A 23,857-nucleotide genomic window follows, 5' to 3' on the forward strand; every position below is an offset into this window, starting at 1 on the left:
TTCTTATCCCGATTAGGCTTTGAATCTCTAATTTTGTGGCAGCTTTTCACGCTTTGAATGTACCCACAGCATTAATGCCAAAAAGTAGACAGAATTTTCTGTCTGCCTTAAGACTTTCTGTAATCTTTTGTGCTTGCATGTGTCTAATACCCATCTAATCCGAAGTCCATATAAAAGAAGGCTTACGCACCTATTATCATAATTATATGAAAGGCAGTTGAATGCAGCTGAAGATAAGTCCGCTAAAAATAAGTAAGCCACAAATTTCCATAAATAATTTAAAACTGTCTAGTTGAGAGTGATTGACTACAAGATATGCTGTGTTTATTTTATAATATTCTAACAAATTGTATTATTTCTTTAGAAAATGTGTCTGAAGGCAGCATACAAAAAGACAAAAAACTCTATTGAAAATAAAATAAAAAACCAAAAAATATTGAATTGTGGCTAGCAAAAATTGAAATGCTTTAATTTGAATGTCCTCAGCAAATATTTCTATGATTTTGCAGGCCATTGTTGCGGACATCGACAAGTTGTCCACTAGTTGCTATTAAATTTGATTGCTGCTAGTTATTCGCAACGGGGTTCCACAGCAAGCATGTTGATTAAATTTAAGTTTTCTGAGCATAGCTTGACTTCATTTCGATTTCAATTGTTGCTTTTCCAGCAAATACCTTCTGACAATTGGCTTTTGGCAAATATGCCAGCCTTTTGTTGCATTTCCGGAAGCACACACTCAAATAATCGATGCATGTGCAGCCTCCCCAGCAACCTTGTCACATACACACACACACACACACAAGGACTCCTTTGCAGCCACTTATGTGTTGTGGGTTATGTGTTGTGTATTGCCCCCAGGAAGTCCATGCAAGGAGTTGTTGTACATCTGCTACGGATAATCGACTGCTTGGTAAATTGACAAAGTTGCATAATTGTTAGAGAGCCAAAGGGTAATTGTAATTAATAGACACAAAATTATAATCTAAGGCCAAAATGGCAAAATGACTGTGTCTCGTATATGGATTAATATTAATGCTCAACTAAATTCAAAGGATAAATAAATGATGATAAATGTTGAAAGACATTTCAATCAACTTATTTTCCTGCATTAGAATTGTGTATTTAGGTAAGTCATTTTAAACAATTAACCAATCTTATATATGAGTAAGGGACCTTATTAAGGAAATCTTACACATTATTAAAATTCTGTCTAGTATTACACTGAACTCCAATCATTCAGATATCCAATAAAAGACTGCATTAACTACCCAACAAATACTCGAGTCGTTTATTATATGAATGTAATTTATTATTCACTTACTCAAATCAACCATTGTAAAAAGGTATTTATTTGCTTTAATAATTGAGCTGGCAAACTTGCAATTTTGAAATTAAATTTATGTAAGTTTTAAATGTTTTCTTCCCATTGAGTTGACAGAAAATAACAAATATTTGTCAAGTCATATTTATATTTATGTTGATTGTTTATTCACACTATTTGTTCTCTCTTTCCCTTTTCAGTCATCAAGAAGTATTTGCGGCAGAAAACGGAAATGAACTTAGCGACATTTCCGCTTGACCCATATGCAATTCACAAACAAGCAAACATTCCCTCACATGCAATGAATTATTGGCGGCTCTTTGTTTGCTTCTTATATTTATTTAACTTTGGGGTTATTTGTTTGACGGTGGAAAATATCCCCACCGCCAAAAACTGTAAATGAAACAATTAGCAGATTGATTTCTGCTTACTCCGAATAAATGTGTATGGTAATATCCCCAATCATTGCAGAGGCATATGAGTTACGCCTATCGTTATTTAGAAAATTCCTTTGAAAGCAAATCAATCAAGAATTTCTAATTTAATATGTTTAATGCTGAATGATGCCAGCATGGTATTTATTGGATATTGCCTAGCAATTGTATTGTGTCTCTTATAAAACTCTCCTAAATACTCATTATTAAATTTGTAGTGTTTAACACAATAATTTATTACAATAATAAAATATTTCTGTTATTTGACCAACTCAAAAACTATTTTATCTCCTACAATACAATATAAAGAAAAAGGATTTTACTTTGCTATTGATGCGCAGCTAAAAGTTTGTTTAAAAATTAAACTTTTTATCCATAACTCAGAACAATTTCGTCACACACAGCCAACCTAACTCTTCTTAGTAGTTTTATCGCCGCACAATTGTATCCGAGTTATTTTGATGTTTGTTACCTTGATTGCAGCTCAACTTATTTCTCTCATGCTTCACCTGACCTGCACTCGCATTTTGAAAAGTTTTTTTCTTCATACATTTTCAATACTTTGTTGCTTATATTTTTTATTAAACATGTTGCTATCACAGACTTGAAGATTTTTAATATATGTTGACTGAAATAAATTGACCACATTGTTTTTGCAAATACAATGAAAAAACGAAAATTGCTGGGTAATTGTTGAATAACTATTGGATATAACCTTTAAATTGATTCTCTTGCTGTAATATGATGTATCTTTTTTGTAATAAAATAGGCATATATAAAATATATGCATATGGGAAATCTGACATTCATAATTCTACTTTTTTTGTCATTTTAAATACACAGAGAAAAAGATTTATATTGAAAAAAAGATTGCAAATCTCGATTTAAAAACTTTTCGATCATAAGAAAAACTTGAATCAAGATGACATATTTTGGTGGAAAAAATCCTAAATCACGATTTCGTTGTGCAATCATCGTTTTAAGTTTAAACAATTAAGAAAGCTGCAGTCGAATGTGATCCATTTTTTATAAAACCATAATTTACAAACATACCAGGATAATGCCATAAAATTTATAGAAATAAAACGTAAAAAAAATAATACAGTACTACGTTTTGAATATATCATAGACTAGATATATCTATATACATTTATCAGATACTCGTAACCGCATAGAGTAGAAGGGTATTATATTTTTGTGTTCAGGAAATGTATTTGACAACTAGGGAAGGCATCTCCGATCTTATAAAGTTTATAATATGTATATTCTTGATCAGCGCCAACAGCCGAGACTTAAATGTTTTTAAAATGTATGTAACAGGCAGAGGAGGCATCTCCGATTTTATTAAGTATATTATGTATATTCTTGATCAGCGCCAACAGCCGAGACTTAAATTGTTTAAAACGGATATATAAGATATATGGGCAAAAACGCCTACTTACTACGGGTCTTAGTAGCTATGGCTCACAATCTGGTATATTTTTAATATGCATAGTTATTTACCAATATACCACATATATCTATTGGTATATTTTCAGTATTTATGTGGTATATTATTTTGATATATTTTTATTTAATTATTTATATTTTGATGTATTGTTTTGCTTCGATTAAAAAATGCCAGCGGGTATCTCACAGTCGAGCACACTCTAATATAGCTATCTTACTTATTAAAATATGAATTATTGTATTTTCCTTTCTCTAAAATTTAACTCAAAATTCTGGCTTTATTGCTGTTAGCTCAGTAAGAAGAGAGTTTGCAAATTATTCTGCCGTGTGATCGGTGGTCCAAATTTCAAACTCTATTGAGCTAATTGAAAATTATATTAATAAAAGTTGGACATATATGTTACGTACGTACAAATGTAAATGTTGTACAAATAAAATGTACATTTTAGAACGATTGATCATGATTTATGATTTAGCCTTCCTGGCTCAATTTTGATATTTTTCTACTCAAGATTATATCTTGAATTTTAACATTAGAATTTTTGTAGAAAGTTTATCCTGATTTAAGATTTTACCTGCTTGGTTAAATATTTGATATAAAAAAATATTTATTTATTTTGTATTCTTTAAAATACCATGTTTTGTCTGTGTAACATTAGTGAGGCGAATGTAATCATTTGTCTATTGCAATGTGCGACTGTCATTTTTATTTATTTTTCATGTTTAAGTCGACTTTGAGTTTTGTGCCAATTTTGAGTCTGTTTTTGTAGTAACTAAAACAGTTCAATTCATGTTTACTATAATACAAAACAAAAACTTAAAATCACTTACAATTTTGAAAATTCGAATTATTACGAAATACTTTATAGCTAGTCAACATTATGGATGATATACGCAATCGGGATATGAAGGACCTGATTAATTTCTTGTTCTTCCTATTGAATCGTCAAAACTTTCATCTGCATCAGATCCGCAACGAGGAGAAACGTTTTCGCAAAGCCGTAGAATTTTTTGCCACAACTCACACGAAGTTGAGCCACGTTTGCCAAATTCGGGACTTTCAATTGCTGCTAGCAGAGAATTCTCGTCAGATGAAGATCCACCATGAAAAACTACAAAAGTTCCTCGACTTGAATGGGGATCTTAAGGATACTCCATTGTATCAAAAGGCTACGGAAGTTCTGAAGGAGACGCTCTACGCAATTTAGTAACGTCGAAATGCTTCGAAATTTTAGCAGTTTTTAATCATATTGTTAATTCAAATACCAACGAATGACAATTAATAAACGATGCGGTTTGCTGCAATATAAACTCTTGGCAAGGGCATTCACAGGTCTTCGATTTAGCTCATTCCTGGTTTCATTCTGAAGAGTTGACCAACTGACCTGTGGGAAAAGTATGCGAGCAAACCGCAAGCTAAAGTAATTTCTACTTAGCCACAATTTCCACAGTAACCAGCATAGAAAAGTGCCGGCAAAAAAAAAGTTAAAAACAAGCAGCGACGCCGCAAAAATTAAAATAAAGTGCCAAGAAAGTAAAAGGCGAGTGCGTTGGCCATCTTGAAGTTGGCCCGAGCGTTAGCAACTGCAACTTCCGGGCCACGGCACGACTTTCCACTTCTTCTTCGGTTTGCTTCTAGTTAAACCCGCATAACACAAAACTGTTACCATTGCGTGCGTTCCTCCCACCTTCTATTCCCTGCTCGCGTTTTTGTATTTATACCCGCTACCCATAGGGTAGAAAGGCATTATAACTTTGTGCCGCTATTACAAGTATGTAACAGCCAGAAGGAGGCATCTCCCACCTTATAAAGTATATAAGTTCTTGATCAATGTTAACAGATAAGACGATATAGATATGACCGTCTGTCCGTCCATCTGTCTGTCCGTCCGTCTGTATGAATACCTAGATCTCAGAGACTACAGGAGATAGAGATATAATATTTTTTAACAGTATTTGTTATATTTGTACGCGGATCAAGATTGTTTCAAAATCGATAAAAACCGAATAACAAGCGTAATTTTACGGCTAGAACCGATTCATGGTGCATACAATAGCAACCATAGGCTTCATGAATTCTGAAAATAACATATGTTGCGATCAGATAAAAATTTCAAAAATTATTTAAGAAATATTTTTTTGTATGGGTAAACACGCCATCTTCCCACGGGTCTGAGTTGTTTTGGCCGACAATCTGGTATATTTTGTACCATATGATATATTTTGAATGGTTCAATATTTTTGTGGTATATTTTAGGAATACCGCATTGTCTTGCTTTTATTAAAAATAGGTAGCAGGTATTTTTCAGTCGACCACACTCCATTGTAGTTTTCTTACTTGTTTTTTTTTTTTTTGTATAATTTTTTAACTCATTTTGCACTCAAGAAACGCAGCAACTGACGCTAACACTCTCACCTTTTGCGCTTGTTTCGCTTGCGAATTGCACAAAGACGAGTACAAAGTTTTCTGACCCAAAAGTCGCCAAAAACTTTCATTCGCCAAGTACTACATCCCATTCGGGTTAAGGGCCAAATTATGAGTTTACAGTGACTGACGTGCTAAACATGTCCGTCCTTCTTTTGAACGATCCAACTCTGCAATCTAGCAAAAGTAACTCAACTTAATCTACATATATTATAACAACATTCTTTTCAACGAAATATTGTTTATTAAGATGATACTTTTCCTGCAATAATTAAATAAAAAAATAATAATAAAATTTTGAATATTCTGTTGTTGTTATCAATTAAATTAAACAAATTGAATTGCAAATTAAATAGTAAACATTTTCCGTTTATTTTTTTTTTATAAAAATATAGTGAAACAAATTTTTGTATAAATTTCAGATATATAAGACAAAATCATGTTGAGACAATTAAATTTGGAGATATTCATTCCTATTACTGTTAGATTCGAACTAATCCTATGCCAAGAAACTTCTTTTCCCCAGGACCATATAAGTGGAATCAAAACGATATTAAAATTGGCGAATTAGCATTGTAGATATCCTACAGCCTCTGCATAACCACTTTATGCTTCAACGTAAGTTTTGTGTATTCTAAGGTAAATTCCTTAAACTTGCCTTCAATTTATTGCTTAATTAAAAAAAAAGGATACATTCATTTTTATTTTAATCTCAAAATAATCAAAAATAAAATATTTATTAATTTCAAAATTCAATTGTTCCATATTGTTGTGGTGGGCAGATAGGTTCCAGATTTCCCTTTCCCGAAATTGAATAAAAACACTCGCGTTTTATATTTTCTTAAATATATATTTAAACGTTCGGGTTGTTAACAATAAAACGTATAGTGAGGGGGTTATTGGGGGTGACCGCTATTGAAGGAACGTAGATCGATACTGGAGAGGCAAAATGCCGACGGCATTTTGCAGATCTAGCGCCGAGCCCTTGCAAAGCTCGGCTCTGCGGTGGAGAGTTGTGGGAGAGAGAAGTTGAGCGCACTGGATCTTGAGTGCTTTCTTACGGGTGAGCGCATTGCGGGTGAGCGAAAAGCATCGAGTGCTTCTTGGTCGGCGGAACGGATAGTGTGCCACTCATCTACAATGCGCTCGCATAAACATTCTCCCCCCCTTGCAATATTGGGATTGCAAAGAATATCAGATTTGGGAGGATACCCGGCAGGACAATATCAGGATAGATAGAGTGGGTGTGTCTTGGAGCGCAACGACGCCGTGCAGACTCCTTCAGCGCCCATGCGAGTGATGGAGAGGCCCAAGGCCCCTGGCAACGATTCGCTGATGCGGCTTACTGGACAACACGGATCTAAAATCACTCGCGCTTCGAAAGCCGCCGTCTCCGTGTCTAGCCTGACCGCCGCGGTGGGGAGTATACTCACTCCCTTGCACTGGAAAGTGCCGCCAGTGGTATGGCGGGGCTAGGCACGGGCCTGGTGCGCGGGTGAGCGGGCCTGTGGATGCCGGCCTGGGAAACGTTGACATGGGATGTCCTTGGTGGTTCTCCTCTGGAGGGTGCCGGGTGGTCGCGTCGGCTCCTGGGCTGGCGCGAGGTTGTGCCGGGTGGCACGGAAACCCCGCGCGGAGTGACCGGGGCCATCGGTGCAGACGAAGAATTCGTCTCCGTCCGGGATCGTTGAGCTGAAAGAGGTTTCGAGTGGGGTCCTGTCACAGGAACCATGGCGAAGGTTCGTTCGACGGAAAGTCGAGCCGAAGGTGTCGAAACAGATTTTGAATTGGGGCCTAACAAAGGCTTGCGTTTAGAGGATCGTTCGACGGACAGTCGAACCGAAGAAGGATCAGCGTTGGGTCCCGTCACAGGACCATTCGAAGCTGAAATGGATGTAGAGGAGGGTCCTATCACAGGACCATTCTTAAGGATTCGTTCGACGGACAGTCGAGCCGAAAAAACTGAAATAGATTTGGAGGGGGGTCCTGTCACAGGACCGATCGTAGGAGTTCGATCGACGGACAGTCGAGTCGAAAAGGACGAGATGGAGTTAGAAGTGGATCCCGACACTGGGCCGGTCAGGATCCAACCGAAAACGGTCTCTTGACCAATGAGGGTCCCACAAACGTTCGGACGAGAGCCGCCGAGAAGAACGGATGGGAGGATATCCGCGCCTAAAAGCACGTCTATCTGCGAACTCTCATAGAACTTGGGGTCGGCCAGCGGGATGCTTGGCAGATTGTCGAGGATGGTTTGTGGGACAGCGCATGGGGGCAGTTTTCCTGCTAATTGAGGAAGGACGAATGCCGATGCCTCAATTTGCAGATCTGGTCGCAACGGGGAGCCAATTAGGAATTGGCAATGCTTTCGGGGCTGGGCTGCTACAACTTGAGTCAGCCCAGAGACGTGGGCTTGAACGGATGTGTATGGCATCCTCAAGCGCTTGAACATTCGTTCAGAAATAAAGGTGGCCTCTGATCCAGAATCGATCAGAGCCCGAGCTGTGTGCCGAACGCCGTGATGGCAGATGTGTACAACAGCTGTACTCAGGAGAACACCTTGTGTGTTATCTGCCAGGAAAGATTGCACATTAGCTGACTGGGAAGGAGTGGACTGTATATTAGGAATGGGAGTAGTGACTGTCGGCGTCGGGTTGACTCGATGCAAGAGTGTATGATGACGACCCTTGCATGTAAAACAGCTGTGCGCACTTGTGCACTTGGCCAGGACATGGCCTCGTGCGAAACAGTTCAAGCACAGCTTCTGTTGCTTAATATGGTTGACCCTTTCATTGACACCCATCTTGAGGAAGCGAGGGCACAATCGAATCGGATGATTATCCCGGGAACAGAAATTGCAGGTCTGGGTCTTAATGATCACCCTACTCTTAAAAGAGTTGACCTGCCTGGAGACGGGGGCCTTCTTGGGTGGGGCTCTTGGAACCGTCGGAGCGTTCGTGCTGGATGACACCTCCGCTATCGCTTCTAGGGTGCGATGCCGCTCTAGAAGAAAAGCGTTCATGACAACCCACGTTGGAATATCCCTCTTGTTTTGGATTGACTGTTCCCAAAGAGAAAGGGTCAACTTGGGGAGCCTCGAAGAACACAAGAAAACCAGAATGCAATCCCAATTCTCTACGTTGATCTTCGAGTGCTCTAAGGCTGTCAGACACCCTTGGATAGTGCTCTGCAGCTCCAGAATAGAGGAACCCGACTCTTGCCCAATGGCGGGCAAATTGAACAAAATTCTCAGCTGACTGTTTACGAGCAACCGTTTGTTCTCGAAACGCTCAGTCAAGCTGGACCAGGCCGACTGGAACCCTTCATTTGTCAAAGGAGATTTTGACACAATGGCATGGGCTTCACCGCTGGTCTTGGAGTTGAGATAGAAAAGTTTCTCAACTTCCGACAGTCTCGGGTTCTGGATGTAGAGGGCTGTGAATAAATCCCGGAAGGTGGGCCAGCGAGTGTAATCGCCTCTGAAAACTTCGGTGTCGCACGGAGGTAATCGACACCCTGTGGGCATGGATTGCACAGCTTGTGGTTGTACGGGTGTACGGGGGGTGAGCGCCTGGGATGCGTTGGCTATTTGCTCACCTAACTGAGCTGCACACTGCTCGTAGACAGCATAGCAGTACTCGTATTTGGCCTGAACAGTAGGGAGCTCTTCTGTGGTCATCTCCTCAGACATGACGCAAGAGCAAGCCTCATACTCATTCTCGACCTTTTCCCATAAGGAACGTATCTGGTCCCTTCGGACATGGCACGTATATAGGGATGGGCTATCAGCCGAAGGATTGTTGACTCTCGTCGCAAAGTGACTGATACGATCAGTCGCGGCGATGAATTTCGTCAACGCTGTGTCTACTTTGTTTTGTGCCATCGGGACGGAAAGAAATGTAGCAACTAGTAGACAATAAAAATACCGAAAAATACTGAAAAAATACCAAAGGCAGTGCTGTGGTATTTTACACCAAAATGGGTACGGAAATAGCGGACACAGACGAAGAACGCAAAAGGACGGGGGCGGGGAAATTTCCCGCAACAACAATGGATGTTGTTTGGATTGCTGTTGGATTGGAAAAACAAGAAAAAATAAATTATATTATGTGTGTCTGATAACGTGTGTATGTGTGTGTGTATGTCTGTGTATGTTTGAACACTGGCTGGAGTAAGCCCATACACAGACAATTGAGCTGAGAGTTGCTCTTATAGTACACACACAGAATATATCACTTGGAAAAATGAAAAGGGTAGGGTATGTCGAGTGCGACTACCGCTGCCCTGCCAATCTATTACTTCACTCGCAGAAGTACTTGCAGTATGTACGTATGTATGTATGTATGTTTGTATTCGGAGAGAGAGCAAGCGCTGCTGCAAGCCGGTGCGCTTGCGGACAAGAGAGAGCGCACAAAGTATGTGTGTATGTATGTATGTATGTCGGCGATTATCGCGACATACAAAACATAAAACGGACAAGAATTAAAAGCAATACGAAATGCTTGTACACACAGCTTGGATTTTAGTTATTATGTATGTTTATATATGTATGGAATATACAATATATAATATTTGCACTTTAGTAGCTCTCTTAATAATTTACACTTTTCACTAATATGCACTTGCACTTACAAAAAATAAACACACATGCATACATACGTACGCGATTGGCGGAACAAAATATAATAATATTTTATTATCAATATAGTAAATATCTTGGAGTAAAGATATTTAAGACAGCAATTGGAAAATATGGAAACAGGTCGTCAGGAAAATATGAGTGAATTCCCAAATCTTATATTTGGTCACCATACGAAAAAGAATGTAGAACGTAAAGGCCGGACGACCGTGGGGAAGGAAAGAGTAAAGAAAGGAGAAATGATTTAAAACTTATCTGCGATATGCTTGCTGGAGAAGCAAAACGATGATGAGCAAATCCGGCTCGAAGGACCAAATGTTGTGGTGGGCAGATAGGTTCCAGATTTCCCTTTCCCGAAATTGAATAAAAACACTCGCGTTTTATATTTTCTTAAATATATATTTAAACGTTCGGGTTGTTAACAATAAAACGTATAGTGAGGGGTTATTGGGGTGACCGCTATTGAAGGAACGTAGATCGATACTGAGAGGCAAAATGCCGACGGCATTTTGCAGATCTAGCGCCGAGCCCTTGCAAAGCTCGGCTCTGCGGTGGAGAGTTGTGGGAGAGAGAGAAGTTGAGCGCACTGGATCTTGAGTGCTTTCTTACGGGTGAGCGCATTGCGGGTGAGCGAAAAGCATCGAGTGCTTTTGGTCGGCGGAACGGATAGTGTGCCACTCACCTACAATGCGCTCGCATAAACACATATTACAACTCAGAAAGATTCGGTTTCACTGTTACTTTATTGATTCTAGGAATGTGTTTCACATAATTTAGATTTTTAACACAGTTTAGTAGCTTCATACCAAGGCTTTCGCTGGATTGCTTATAATAAGTATTAGTAAATTAATAATAAATATATAATAATTCAACAATTATGTATCAGGAATTGAAAAACATGTTATTAGTCCACACTCAACTCCTCGATGCGTGACACGAGCACAGCTTTTGTAGCAGATTTCGCAGGCTTCTCCCCAAAATGAGTATCCAATATGAATCGCAGTTGAGCGACCGTGCAGCCGTTAAGGCGTTTATCCTTGATTAGTTGTTCGACAACATCATATGATTTAATTTGATCCTCACTTATTTTGGCCACCTTTGGTGCGCTGGCCCCATCAGCCTCGGTTTTGGCTGCTCGCTTCTTAGCCGTTTCAATTTCGGGGCCAAACATGCTATTATAGTCGGGAATAAATTTTTCAATGCGTTTATTCTGTACAGCAGGATCTGGCAGCTGACTAAGATTGTCCTCATCAGATTTAATGTTCAAGGCGAGTGCAAGTAAATTTGATTGCAGCACCTCAAGGTTGGGATCATTGATCAGATTTGGCTGATAGTCGACCGTCAGTTTCTTGATGACCTTCTGAAAGAGTTCAACATTCTCTTCTGCGGCCGTATTTTCAATATTATTCCAATCGCACATATCAATGTCTCGAATATCCCTTGCCTCCGGCAAATAGACAATCTTAAAGCCATCGCCTGAGAGCAGAGAGCGATAGTTCTTGTCATCTGGCTGAGCAGCTTCCACGGGCACTAAAGCCACATAGCGAGGCACAGACTTGCGCTTCGATAGGAACAGGCAAATAGCGATTTTCTCGCGGTGTAAACAGCGCTGCCAGAGCGCACAGAAGAGACGCTTTGATCCAACGATGCTCTGATCATCAGGATACATAAATCTGCAGGGTTTACTATAAAAATGTGTAGGCAATGCCGAGCGATGCTTGAATCCCAGCAACATCATTCCAGGCGGGTGCAAATTGCGCACACGATTCAATTGCTCTGTCGTCACACGCAGCGTCTCATCACCCACTTTGCACTCGTACCAACCACCTGTCGTTTTAATCTGATATTCATGAGTTATCTGCTGCGTCTCGCCATCCTCCTTTCGCACCATTATCATGCGCTTCTTTTGCACCACGCTATTGTCACGTCGCATTATATGCACCTTGTGCGGATAGGATCGACGCTGAAAGTAATTGTAGAACTGGGCGGATATCTTGAGATTTGGGCCCAGTGAGAATGTGAAATGTCCCAGACAGCGACGCAGAAAGTCTTGTCGCAGCTTACGATCCTCCAAAATTTCGCGCTGTAGTTGCGCATCCGGAACTCTGAACGCATCAATTTCAATAGCTGTCGGAAAAATAGAGCATTAGTAAAAATATTCACTGGGATTTGAATAAAACAAATTAAACATAACATTATAATTATAATTGATGTGTATAAAATGTAATATATACATATGTACATGATCAAATACATAAAATATATGGATATTTAATTGTTATAATTAATGATTTCACATTAAAAATATAGTAAAATATATAAATTAAATATTTATTGAAATAACGATTCACAACTCAATAGATATGCGAATTGGGTCTGTAAGCAATTGCAAAAGCGCAGCCAAATTGCACTTCACTTGGCTGCGAGTGAATATACCGCTCAGTTTATTCTACGATATCATAGAACCTCAACGGCTACAACTGCTCGCCGACAAGGGGAACAAACATCGCATAACCACTAATACTACTAATTATCCGCTTACCTCTCGACAGAGTTATGAACTCCTTGTAGAACGGCTCGTAATCGAAGTCATCATGCATTGGAATGACCTGGAATTCGAATTCCTTACCCTCCAGATCGTTGGCCTTCTGCAGAGCTGCCTGAAATTCCATGCTGGAGGGCGAATGGGGTTCCTCGATGTCTGTCATGTACACAATCTTAGCATTGTTCAGTTTCTTGCCACACTTCTCCAGCAGCTCAATACACAGTCGAATCATGTACGCAAAGTTGCCACGGCCATCGGGTTCAGCTACGCCATAATCGTTGGAAAAGGACTCCTCCGCTGTGCCCATAAATTCCAGATAGTGTTCAACAATCGATTTGGTCAGTTGCCGCAGTGGAAGAAAGACGGCACAATTCGCTGGCACAACAATGTTGTCCAGACATTGTGCCTCGTGGGGTAGCGGACTGTGCTTGGTGTTGGAAAACATTAGACCCATCAGATCTTTGTCGTTCACCAGCATGCCTGAGATGAAGGCTCCGCGTATGATTTTGAGTGCCTCCATCAGCCTCTCTGTCTATCGATTTAAATAATAAATTAATCAAGAAATTGCAAATTCGGTGCTTGGAATTATTACCTCCAGGTTGGCGTCGACAACAAAGAGAATGGCCTCACGGCCATTGAAATCACGCTTTATTTCGGTGTCATCCTCTGAATCTGTCAACTCAATATCACGATCTGGATTCCAACTGCTCATTTTGTCTTAATTTACTTGCTAATGTTTTATTTTTTAAAGTCCGCCAATTTCACAACAGCGATGCGACGCCGGCAGAAATTGTGTGACCAAATACGCAGAGTGCGCAGACATCGTTGACATTTTTTAAACATCGATATCGATGTATTTGCAGACAATCCTTTTAACAAAATTTTTTTTAATAAATTATAATTTTAGACAATGTTCAGAAATGTTTTTTAAAAAAAGGGTTATATTAAAGAATTTGATATATTTTAAATATAAATCGAAAGGTTTGAGAAACCGCAACATTAGAGCAAACTGCTTAAATATAATAATATTTTTATGATCTTCAAACCGGAATGTGTCTTAATCAAAATTTAAATTAAAATAAATGAAATAGTTAAAAACAACGGCAAACGGGCATCGATGCTAAACTTCTATTTAAAAATTCAAATATACCGCTTAAATTTAACATGTACTAAAATTGACCACATGCGCAAATTGGAGACTGTACTATTAGCAGTGCCACTTTGAGTAAAAAATTGGAACTATTAACAGATGGCGCCAGAAAGACAGCACCATCTATGAGTCAACGCACTTGATGCTTCAATACTTGATAACAAAACGATAAAAAATAAAAACATCCAAAGTTCGTTGTACAAATGTTTAATACTATAACAATCAATTTATAACATATAACTAGGTGCTTCCAAAAAAACATCATAATTTATTATGTTACAAATTTACGAATTTGATTCTATGATACTGCCATATCGACCGAACATCTCAAAAACGTCTTCGCTTTCACTGCAACTAGAGGAATCTAAATATCCGGGCAAGGCAGAGCCTTTTAACTTGGCTAATATCTTGGCAGATGGTCGATAGTAGATGTGCAAACGAGCGTCGTAATTACATGTGCCAATATGATACTTCATAAACCGGCTTGCCTTGCGTCTTCCAATAATGGGACTCAGAATATTCGCCGTGAGTACAAACTTATCATATCCGTTTTCACTCGAGTTCATATCAGCTTCAGGTTTGTGGAGCAGAATCCCCTTTTCAGTTACCACAAAGGCAGTTTGTGGCTCCGAAACCAAGTCGAGGACTTGCTGCTGAGATTTGGAGTGTTTCCTGCGCCTTATGCTGACATTAATGGAATCCTCAGAGCTGTCACTTAGCAGTTCTATGAATTTAGGTGTTGGATGTCTTGTTAACAAGTCAGTATTGGCATGGATAGGACTATTCGAATTAGTTAGTTCGTCCATTCCTTTCTCTTCCCTTCTTTGGCTCCCATTAAGTATGTTGTCAGAGATATCACTTTGTTGTTTAGTAGCTGGAGTTCCTTTTGTGGACATCGCTTCATTATAATCTCTAATTTCCGAATTCCGTTGCGACTGGTCTTGTCTCTCTCTTGTTCTTCTACGCATATAACTGGAATCCTCAGAGCTGTCACTTTGTAGATCACGAATGTCAAACTTTGAATTTCTTGCTGCGGCGTCAGCATTGGCATGCAATGAACTATTAAGGGAATTCGAGTTAATTTCCTCCTGGATAGAAATTTGCTTACATTTCTTTTTGCCATAGCTGACATTTTCTTGTTTAGCTGCTGAAGATCTTGTTGAGGACATCGCTCCCATAACCTGCAGCTGGTTTGGTAAAGAAGATGTAGTAGCATCAAACTCTATAACTTGCAAGCTCCTTTGCAACTGCTTTCGCTTCACCTTCGTTCTACTCCTGACATTAATGGAACTCCCAGAGCCGGCACTTTGCAAATCCACCATGATTTGCTGCGATGTCGATGCTCGAGATCTCGTTGTCATGTTAACATTAGGCGAATTGAAGTTAGTTTGCTCAGGTGTAGATTGCTTTCTTTTCTGCAGTCTCCGGCTCATACTAAGCAACTTTTCAGAGGAATCGCTTTCTTCGTTATCTGTCTGAGATATTGGTGAGAAGATTGTTGGTTTCGCCGACTGGTTGATATTCAAAGAAGATGCGGTGTGCAGCGAGCGTATTTGGGTCTGCTCACTCTTCTTCTTCATATTAATCAAATTTTCAGAGGAATCGATTTCTTCGTTATCTGTCTGAGATATTGGTGAGAAGATCGTTGCTTTCGCCGACTGGTTGATATTCAAAGAAGATGCAGTGTGCAGCGAGCGTATTTGGGACTGCTCACTCTTCTCAAATTTTGTGCTTACATTAATGGGATTTTCCGAAATGGAATTGTAGTCTTCAGATATTTTTCTCTTAGATTGGCTCTTAGGCAAACGTAATTGTAGAGCCTGCTCTTGGCTAGAAAACGCAGAGACATCTCCCCGTTTTTTAATACTTGCAGGATATCTAGGGGTTAACTCCGTTGGACTAGAAAGGCAATCGTCTTCCAATTCTTCGTTTTCCAGTCTGCACATTTTATTGGGCACTGGGGAAGACGTTTTTCGCTTTGTCCACATAGTGCCGCTGCCTCGCATCCATGGGGCTGGTAAACAGTCTTGTCCTCGGCAATGGCATTCGCTGTGATAGCGGTAGATGCGGTAGCTGCAACAGCGTTTCCTGCACTCACATTCGTCGCTAGATGATGAGGATGAAGCAGCTGCAGCAACTAATGATGTGTAGCGTCGTTTCCGAAACATCTTACGACGCTGCTGTCCATTGAAAGTGACGCTCGTGAAGCTGTGGCAATGCCCCCGATGTGTTGAGTAGTGAATTCTTCTTTGCGACAGTGCTTGCATGTGACGGCGATGCTGCTGCTCCTCGAGTAGATCATCCGCCTGACAGGCGTACTTGGCACGCAGCTCGGCGCGCTTGCATGGCAGCGTGCGATACATTTTGATAGTGGTCAGCGAAGTGCTGCTTTTGGTGGAAATATTGCGCTTACGACTATCGCGAATATAGCGAGCTGTGTCCATAGAGTGCATAGACTCGCCATCGCTGTCGTTGCTGCGGCTGCTGGTATACACTTCTCCCATTCGTTTTGCAGGTGTCGCAGCTGGTGCACCTGTGCTACAGTTGGCAAAGGAACTCTTGTGGCGTCTCAGCCAGCCGCCTACATGCTCCTCAATCTTATCCGCATCGAAGGTATTGAGTATGCGATCTAAGCCAGCCTGCTTCCACTTGCGCTCATGCTCCTCCATAATGGGCAACGTCTGGCTTAAAATCTCGCTCTGATCCCCGTGGCACAATAACAAAGTGAGTTCTGTGTTTGTTAATGATTGAGTGGATTTGTTGAAATCGTCTTTAACTTCGCACTCTTTAGCCTCTTCAATGCCGTCATTGTTGTCGGCCTCATCTTCAGATTGAAACAATTCACCCAGTTCTTCAAATTCAAATTCATTGCCATCATCTTTGTCCAAACAATTCTACAGCGATTACAAAAAAAAAGCGTCTTAAGTTGCCGATCTGCTAATTAATGGAGTCTTACCTTGAAGAAACTGGACCATGTTTTGGAGCGTTCGTAGCTCAAGTTTCCTAATAATTCCTCGCCAAAAGACTGCGACATTTTCACAGTTTATTGAATATTAATGTATTATCAATTCCAGCTTGATCGTAGAAACTTAAATTGTTAATAAAAAGAGCTTTCTCAAAGCTGTTTTGTTTGACACCTGAGTCGGAGTGTGACCGCAAACAATGTACGAAAAATATACATGTTAACAGCGAAGAGACATACCAGAATACGGTATGAAAAAAAGTGTCAATCAGTTTTTTGGTAACACTTCGCGTTGCTTTTGTTTCGAAAACGTAAATAAAAAGGCGCGTTATTTGAAATAGCGTTATTTTCGATGTTATTCCAAATGTTATTCCAATATTCGATGTTCCTTACAATACTGATTATTTTTCCCAAAAAGTGCAAAAGCTTATAGCCTATTTCCACTGCCACTCAGTTTCTTTACGTTTCGAACCGACTTTTTTTTATATTGGGCGAACGTAACATTCAACCTGAACGGAAAAAAACCTAAAAAATTTGAGTGCAGTGGAAATAGGCTATTATCCTACATTGATTATAAATTTAACACAAATATTATTCCTTTAATGTTGCCAGATCACCTCCTATGTGTATTTCCAAACCATTGAATTTATCGGCCGACCACCGCAAAAATTATCGATAAACTTCAAACGAGCACGAAATTTGAAACCATTCGTGAGTCGCTGCAACATACATACTATGTACGCTGTAATACATACTATGTATGTATGTTGCGCCATTTGAATGTCACAATAATTATTTAGATTCAATAACTACATGATAGATACGCGGACACACGTGTTGTTTATTGTGTGAATATTGTAATATTTTTTTAAAACTTAGAATTGATGTTACTTTAATCTAAGCATTTCAATTTCTTAATAAACAATAGAACACTACGAGAAGTAGAAGTCCATATGAAACGTTTAGTGAAGCTGCCGCTGATCTCTGCTTCTTAATTGACTTGGACAACAGCACAACGCGAGGAGGTGCGGCTGGCGCCGCATGTTGAATGGGTGTTGCTGGAGGTGCTGCGTACACGACGGTTACGCCAGAAGGATGCGCTGCTGGTGCTGGAGCTGCAGGAACTGCAGCTGGTCTAGGATGTAACAGGACCGTGTGCTGCTGCGTGCCATTCGTTTGCGTGGCATTAATGCTGTGTGTGTAGTTCAAAGTTGGAGTTGGTTGTGATGCTGCAGGAACATTCCATCCCACAGGAGCAGCTTGCGCTGGCACCACGTGCTGTGGAGTTGCAGGTGGTAATCCATTGGGGCAGACGAGATGAACAGTTTCGGTGTATAATTTACGATGACCCGCAACAGGCTCTTTGATTGTTTGCTTATAGCATCCATTTGCATCTGGTACTCCATTCTCCACCACCTGAGCCACTGGCGCAGCTGCTGGAGCTGCTGATTTGGCTGAACTCTTGGCGACCGCATGGCCAACGACGCCACCCATCAATGCGCCACCCAGCAAGCCCATGCCTGAAGTTAATAACATATATAGAAAATTTGGGATCTTTTGAACTCAATGGGAATCTCTTACCGAAGGATCTTTTTCCGCCACGAAGTGGCTTCGCTTGGGTGCCAACACTAAGCAGCACGCCTAAAAATATAACTCTTACCAAATGAGGTCTTGACATTGTGAAATTCGTTCAGTCAACTGGAGCGATGGCTTGATTCTGACTTAAGTTCGGCATTTCAATCAACTGCGCAGAGTCAAAATAATACTTCGCAGTTGTCTATATTTACTCAGTTGTTCCTAAAAAAGCTGCGAGACTTATAATACAGTTTAATTTAAGATAATACACCCGAATACACGCTCATTAATTCAACACGGGAAAATAAACTAGGAACAAACAGTATGAATCCGCAAAGCAAAATGTTAAATGTTTTTAAAAAATTGTTTTATTTTACCAAAAATTGTGTTATACAAGTCAATTAACTGCAAAACGAGAGAGTAAAATAAGTGAGAATGAAATGATTGTCAAAAATAAATTAACTTAATTTGAATTTATTAAGTACTAGGTCAAGTACTTAGGTCAAAGTGTCTGATTAAATATTTATAAATGGGATTACGTCATAAAGTAAATTCAGAATGAATCATATCAAGATATGACAGCAAATAAATATTATTTGAAGTGTATTTGTATGAGAGTTATTTAGATCATTTATTATTTTTGGGTTTGATAAGTAAACATATAACATTATACATCTGTTTACTATTTGTGCTGAAATTTTATTAAGGTTTAAATATATATAATTTAAGTATTTTGTATTCCACTAATTGTTATATTTCTTAAGGTTTTTCCCTCATTAATATTTATTTATTTTATTGCATTGGGACATTAAACCCAAACAACAAAAACAAATGGTTATGTTTCGACTTTTACAAAACGTTGTCAGCTAATAATTATCACAATGAAAATAAGGTTTGCGATGCAGAAGCCATATGCACGGAACGTGTTTTTGGACTTGTGAGGATTGACTTGAAGTGGTGTGATTTAAGTCCAAAATTGCCAAAAACTGAAACGAGAATAAAAACTTTAATTGTTTAATGAGAGCAACTCTTTGTTGCCGTCCCTTTCCCACTTTGTTGGTTTGTGTGATCGGCGCCCTTTTTAATATCAGCACATATATATTTTTTTCGTTTTTCGTTTGGTTTTGCTTGCAACATGGCAGCCGACAGGCGGCAGACACAGCTGCCACATTGCATATGGCACGTGAGGTATTTCATTTAATTTTGGATAATTTCTCGGCAAAGAAAGACACGCAACATGGTTTATGTTAACAACCAAACAAGTCGAATGGAGAGGCTTAGCTGCTTTTGGGGGCCATTGATTAAATGGGCTTAAAGCATTGACTAATGATGACTGAAGATTGGACAGCGCGTTGGAGCGCATAATTCGACTAGCCAATGGCCAAATGGTTGTCGAATTGTACATACATACATAGTTGTTGGGAAAGTGCCGCATCATCTTGAAGGTTGCCTACAACAAAATGTTTCTATCGAAATCCTCAAGTCATTTGTTTCGTGGGATTTGCCAGCGCGCGTCTTTAATTTGCTTAATAAATATTTGTTTACTTTGCGCCGAGCTGGTTCTCTGATCTTAGTCCTTGGCGCCTGGACAATTGTCAATTGCAGAGCATTTTCAAGTTGTCAGCATGAATCGAGGGGGTGGTGTGGTGTTTGGGTGAGCCACTTGAGTTCTACTTTCGGGCTGCCAACCATAAATCATTCGTAACGCCGAACGATGACGACGAAAATGTCAGGCGCAGGATGCGCAAAAGGACAACGAAAAGCAGCGAACGACGGCGGCATTCACAAGGCGTTGCAGCGTCTTTACACTTGATGGACATTCAGGCCTTGTGGCAATAGCAAACACTCACTCTCACACACACACACAGACGAACATTCACCAGACACTGTCCTGTGCCTGCAAGGATAATGACGCGCAAATCGAGCCCATCATCAGTCGTCGTCGTCGCCGTCTCTGGCGTTGTCTCTGCTTTGTTTCATGTTGTTGTGGTTTTGCTTTTAGTTGCCTCTATTATCCTTAATGCGACTCACTTTGTTAGAAACGTCAGTCGGGCTGCAAGCGCCATTATCATCACGTTGTGTCTCTTTGAGATAGAACGAACCACAAAAAAATAAAACCTACTATAGCACATCGGAAAATGTGCAGACACGCCGGCAGCAGTCGCCCCTCTTCCGCCCACCGCCTCCCACAAGAGAAATGTGTCCAAAAATGCACAAAAATAAAGATAAAACATGACAGGCAGTTCACATTCGGTCATTTATAATAAGCCAAATATGACCGCGACCGCATGTGCCAGAGACTTCTCTTGCCTTCTTGCTACCCTTCTCATTTTCCTCATCAGCTTTTTGGCTGATCTGCTCTCAGTTTGCGTGGCATTGACTTCACTCTTCAGTTTATCATTCAGTCAGCCTAACTGGTTAGTGTTTGGCTCCTTGCCAAGAAAAACTTATGGCTACAAGTACAAGTGAGTGCATATAAAATAATAAAATAAATAAGAAATTGAATTGTATCGGCATTCTTTTGCTTTATGAATACTGCTAAGGAATAAAGTTAAGGTAGTAATCTAATTTCTATTGTCAGACTCTTAATAACAGAACGAGCATTTTCATTGTGATGAATAGGGGAAGATTAGAAGTTAGAAAATATCAATCTATTCAGGTTAAAGTATCTAAAATAATGCTTAAGAAACTAGGAAACCAATAGATAGATTAATTAATTGTAAGTGTTTTTGCAATGCAAATTAATATTTGTTAAAACAAATCTTTTGAATTCCTATACATTTTTTGATATTTTGCACGCAGATCAAATTCTTTTCACTTTTGCCCCCGCAAACCGAATAAAAAGAGTAATTTTGAATACTAAAGTTCGGCACAAACAATAATAACTACTGTACATATTTATGATTCCTGAGGCAATCAGATAAACGTTTTAGAAGCTAAATCTACTAAATTCGTGGTTTAGCTGCATTAGCTGACAATCTGGTATATTGTGTACTCTATGGTATGTTTTTAATGTTGTATTTTGCGGTATATTAATTTGGTATAATTATAAAATATGGTTTTGTTGAGAATGGGTGGCGGGTATCTCACAGTCTCGACTGTAGCCTTCTTACTTGTTACTTTTGAATCAAATTTTACTGAATTGTTTATAGATGTCTAATATCTAATCTAATCTAATGTCTAAAAAGGGCATCGCATAGACAAATACCCTCTATTATTGGGTTCTTAATTTAATAGCAAGTTCCTTCTGGATAATAAATCAAGAATTAGGAAATTCTACAAAAATTAATTAGTGAATTTGCAGATTAAAGTCGCAGCTTGGAAGAAATCTTATTCTTTTTTAATAAGTATATATTTTTTATTTATTACAATTCAATACATATATTTTAATTTAATAGTTTTAATATTATATATGAATTTATATTGTCGCAAATATTACAGAAATACAGAACTTTTGATTTATAATAATTATATGTAATAGTAAATATAAATAATAAATAATATATATTTAAACAAAATTTTTGTTCGTTTAGTATACTATTATGTCTTTAATGTTGCAGTTTTCTGCTCTTACTTTTCTTATTTGTTTTAAAGAAGTGAAAGTTTAATTTGAAAACGCTTTTCAGGTATGTAGCTTAAGAATGTGAATGCTAACGATGCGTTCTCAGGACGCGTTGTCAGAGTCGAAGACGTAGCAGACAATTTGGCAAGCTGTCAGCGGCACTCACTGCAAAGGGGCGTGGCAGGCCAGGGCGGGAATAGAACGGAGCGGAACGGTACACAGACAAGGGCAGACAAGAATCCGCAGCTAATGACTGTATACAAATGCTGGAGAGCAAAGACATCAATCAAGTTGAATTGAATCAACCCTGTGGGCAAAGTGAGTGTGGTGGAATAAAGCGGCACTTGGCTGCTGCTTAAACAAATAAACAAACTTATAAACTCATTCAAATCATATTTAAAATCATCATCGAGCGTCAGCAATAACAACAGCTGGCCATTCATGAATTATTTGTGAAAGCTTATCAAACGTGACCAAACTGGGCAAAAAGTTAATAAAAAAAAACTGCAATGAGGAGATGGAGGAAGCAAGGAAAGAAGCGTGCCAGCTGGCTGACAAGGGCAACTGGACAACAGCTGGCCAGGGCCGGGCAAGTGTGAAAAATCAGCAAAAACATGACGCTGGGAAAAAACTGTGATAACTACGAGTGAACATTCGAGGCATTCAAAGTGCTCGTCAGCTCAATTTTGAATACAAGCGAGTGTCGACTTATGAGTATCTGCGAAAAGGAAAAACTAGGCCGACACGCAGCTCTCGTCTCCTTCTCAGTCTCAGTGCTGTTATTATCTTTTGCTTGACCGCAAAACGTGTCAACATGGAGTTGCGCATACGCCCCATTGGCCCAGCTGCACGACAGACACTCCAGTTAAACACACACACACATGCCACACACACTCGCACTTGTCTCGAATTCTCGTATATATAAATCATGTGCAGAAAAACTTTCGCCTGCTGCGGACAACCCGAACAAGAAGTTGACGTTGCATCCACAAAATATTTATTTTTTGGAAGCAGCTTACAAATTGTATACTAATATATTCCAAGCCGCTTACAGACTATTGACCAGCACATTGCACGAGCATAGGTAAGTCACATTTCTCCCTCCCATCTTGTAAGCGTTGCGGTCAAGATGTTGTCTGAGTCTGGCAACGTCTTTCTTAGTTGTGGTCATCCGTTGGCGGAGGTCCTTTTGCCTTAAACGATAAGTTTATGTTTTAAAAATATTTTTAATATGTGAAGATTGGGCAATCTCTTAATGTGGATATGCAAACTTTTAAGTATTTCACTCTATTTTTCCAAGGATTGAATTTAACCAGTACATATGTACAATGATGTAGCCAGATATAACATATCAAAAGATTAATTGCGTTTCTACAGGTTTTATTTTTATGCATGTTTAAAGATTCCTTTTAAGAGTTAGCCAGAAGATATAAATTGATTAAAAGCCAAAAAATATTTAAATAAAATACTTTTCTGTTAAAATAAATAACAAACAAATTACATATGTTGTATCAGGCTGCCCACAGACTGTCTTAATTAATGTCATATTAATTTATATTTTGTTATCAGCAGTATCTTAATCTTCAGTGGCATAAATAAATTCTCTAAATAATCAAATACTCTTTTGATTGATTTTGATATCTGTGTTCTTAAATTCAAAGAATATATTCTCAATGAATTAATGTATTTATAATATTTATCTGTATTATAATAAGAGACATGATTAAAGAATTCCCATATAGATCAAGCTATCTATCAATAATTAGATAGCACACTCGAGCACACTCGACTATAG

The 23,857-nt window shown here is 39.2% G+C and overlaps 4 protein-coding genes across 4 annotated transcripts; 1 reads left to right on the plus strand and 3 right to left on the minus strand.

Moving 5' to 3' along the window:
- The first annotated feature begins 3,982 nt into the window (after window positions 1-3,982).
- LOC133838665 (uncharacterized) lies at window positions 3,983-4,515 on the plus strand. The gene has a single exon (XM_062269833.1). The coding sequence runs from the start codon at window positions 4,086-4,088 to the stop codon at window positions 4,410-4,412; it is 327 nt and encodes a 108-aa protein (XP_062125817.1). The 5' UTR covers window positions 3,983-4,085; the 3' UTR covers window positions 4,413-4,515.
- A 6,463-nt stretch (window positions 4,516-10,978) lies between these two features.
- On the minus strand, window positions 10,979-13,653 carry LOC133837218 (ATP-dependent DNA helicase 2 subunit 1). The gene is made up of 3 exons (XM_062267891.1): window positions 13,406-13,653; window positions 12,811-13,345; window positions 10,979-12,395 (listed from the first exon to the last, which is right to left on the minus strand). The coding sequence occupies exons 1-3, from the start codon at window positions 13,523-13,525 to the stop codon at window positions 11,173-11,175; spliced, it is 1,878 nt and encodes a 625-aa protein (XP_062123875.1). The 5' UTR covers window positions 13,526-13,653; the 3' UTR covers window positions 10,979-11,172.
- A 523-nt stretch (window positions 13,654-14,176) lies between these two features.
- LOC133837203 (uncharacterized) lies at window positions 14,177-17,133 on the minus strand. The gene is made up of 2 exons (XM_062267879.1): window positions 16,920-17,133; window positions 14,177-16,857 (listed from the first exon to the last, which is right to left on the minus strand). Exons 1-2 carry the CDS (start codon window positions 16,995-16,997, stop codon window positions 14,248-14,250), a joined length of 2,688 nt encoding a protein of 895 aa, XP_062123863.1. The 5' UTR covers window positions 16,998-17,133; the 3' UTR covers window positions 14,177-14,247.
- Window positions 17,134-17,745: 612 nt separating this feature from the next.
- On the minus strand, window positions 17,746-18,826 carry LOC133838376 (uncharacterized). The gene is made up of 2 exons (XM_062269450.1): window positions 18,507-18,826; window positions 17,746-18,445 (listed from the first exon to the last, which is right to left on the minus strand). The coding sequence occupies exons 1-2, from the start codon at window positions 18,601-18,603 to the stop codon at window positions 17,832-17,834; spliced, it is 711 nt and encodes a 236-aa protein (XP_062125434.1). The 5' UTR covers window positions 18,604-18,826; the 3' UTR covers window positions 17,746-17,831.
- Window positions 18,827-23,857: the final 5,031 nt, after the last annotated feature.

This window comes from Drosophila sulfurigaster, chromosome 2R, assembly GCF_023558435.1.
Source record: "Drosophila sulfurigaster albostrigata strain 15112-1811.04 chromosome 2R, ASM2355843v2, whole genome shotgun sequence".
NCBI classification, from domain to species: domain Eukaryota; kingdom Metazoa; phylum Arthropoda; class Insecta; order Diptera; family Drosophilidae; genus Drosophila; species Drosophila sulfurigaster.

Excerpts from the sequence above, each read along its gene's own strand:
- LOC133838665 (XM_062269833.1), top strand. The coding sequence starts at position 4,086 with ATGGATGATATACGCAATCGGGATATGAAGGACCTGATTAATTTCTTG.
- LOC133837218 (XM_062267891.1), bottom strand. The coding sequence starts at position 13,525 with ATGAGCAGTTGGAATCCAGATCGTGATATTGAGTTGACAGATTCAGAG. Across the intron at positions 13,346-13,405 it reads TTGTCGACGCCAACCTGGAG|ACAGAGAGGCTGATGGAGGC; the intron begins GTAATAATTCCA and ends TTAAATCGATAG. Across the intron at positions 12,396-12,810 it reads GTTCATAACTCTGTCGAGAG|CTATTGAAATTGATGCGTTC; the intron begins GTAAGCGGATAA and ends TTTTTCCGACAG.
- LOC133837203 (XM_062267879.1), bottom strand. The coding sequence starts at position 16,997 with ATGTCGCAGTCTTTTGGCGAGGAATTATTAGGAAACTTGAGCTACGAA. Across the intron at positions 16,858-16,919 it reads CATGGTCCAGTTTCTTCAAG|AATTGTTTGGACAAAGATGA; the intron begins GTAAGACTCCAT and ends TAATCGCTGTAG.
- LOC133838376 (XM_062269450.1), bottom strand. The coding sequence starts at position 18,603 with ATGTCAAGACCTCATTTGGTAAGAGTTATATTTTTAGGCGTGCTGCTT. Across the intron at positions 18,446-18,506 it reads TGGCGGAAAAAGATCCTTCG|GCATGGGCTTGCTGGGTGGC; the intron begins GTAAGAGATTCC and ends TATTAACTTCAG.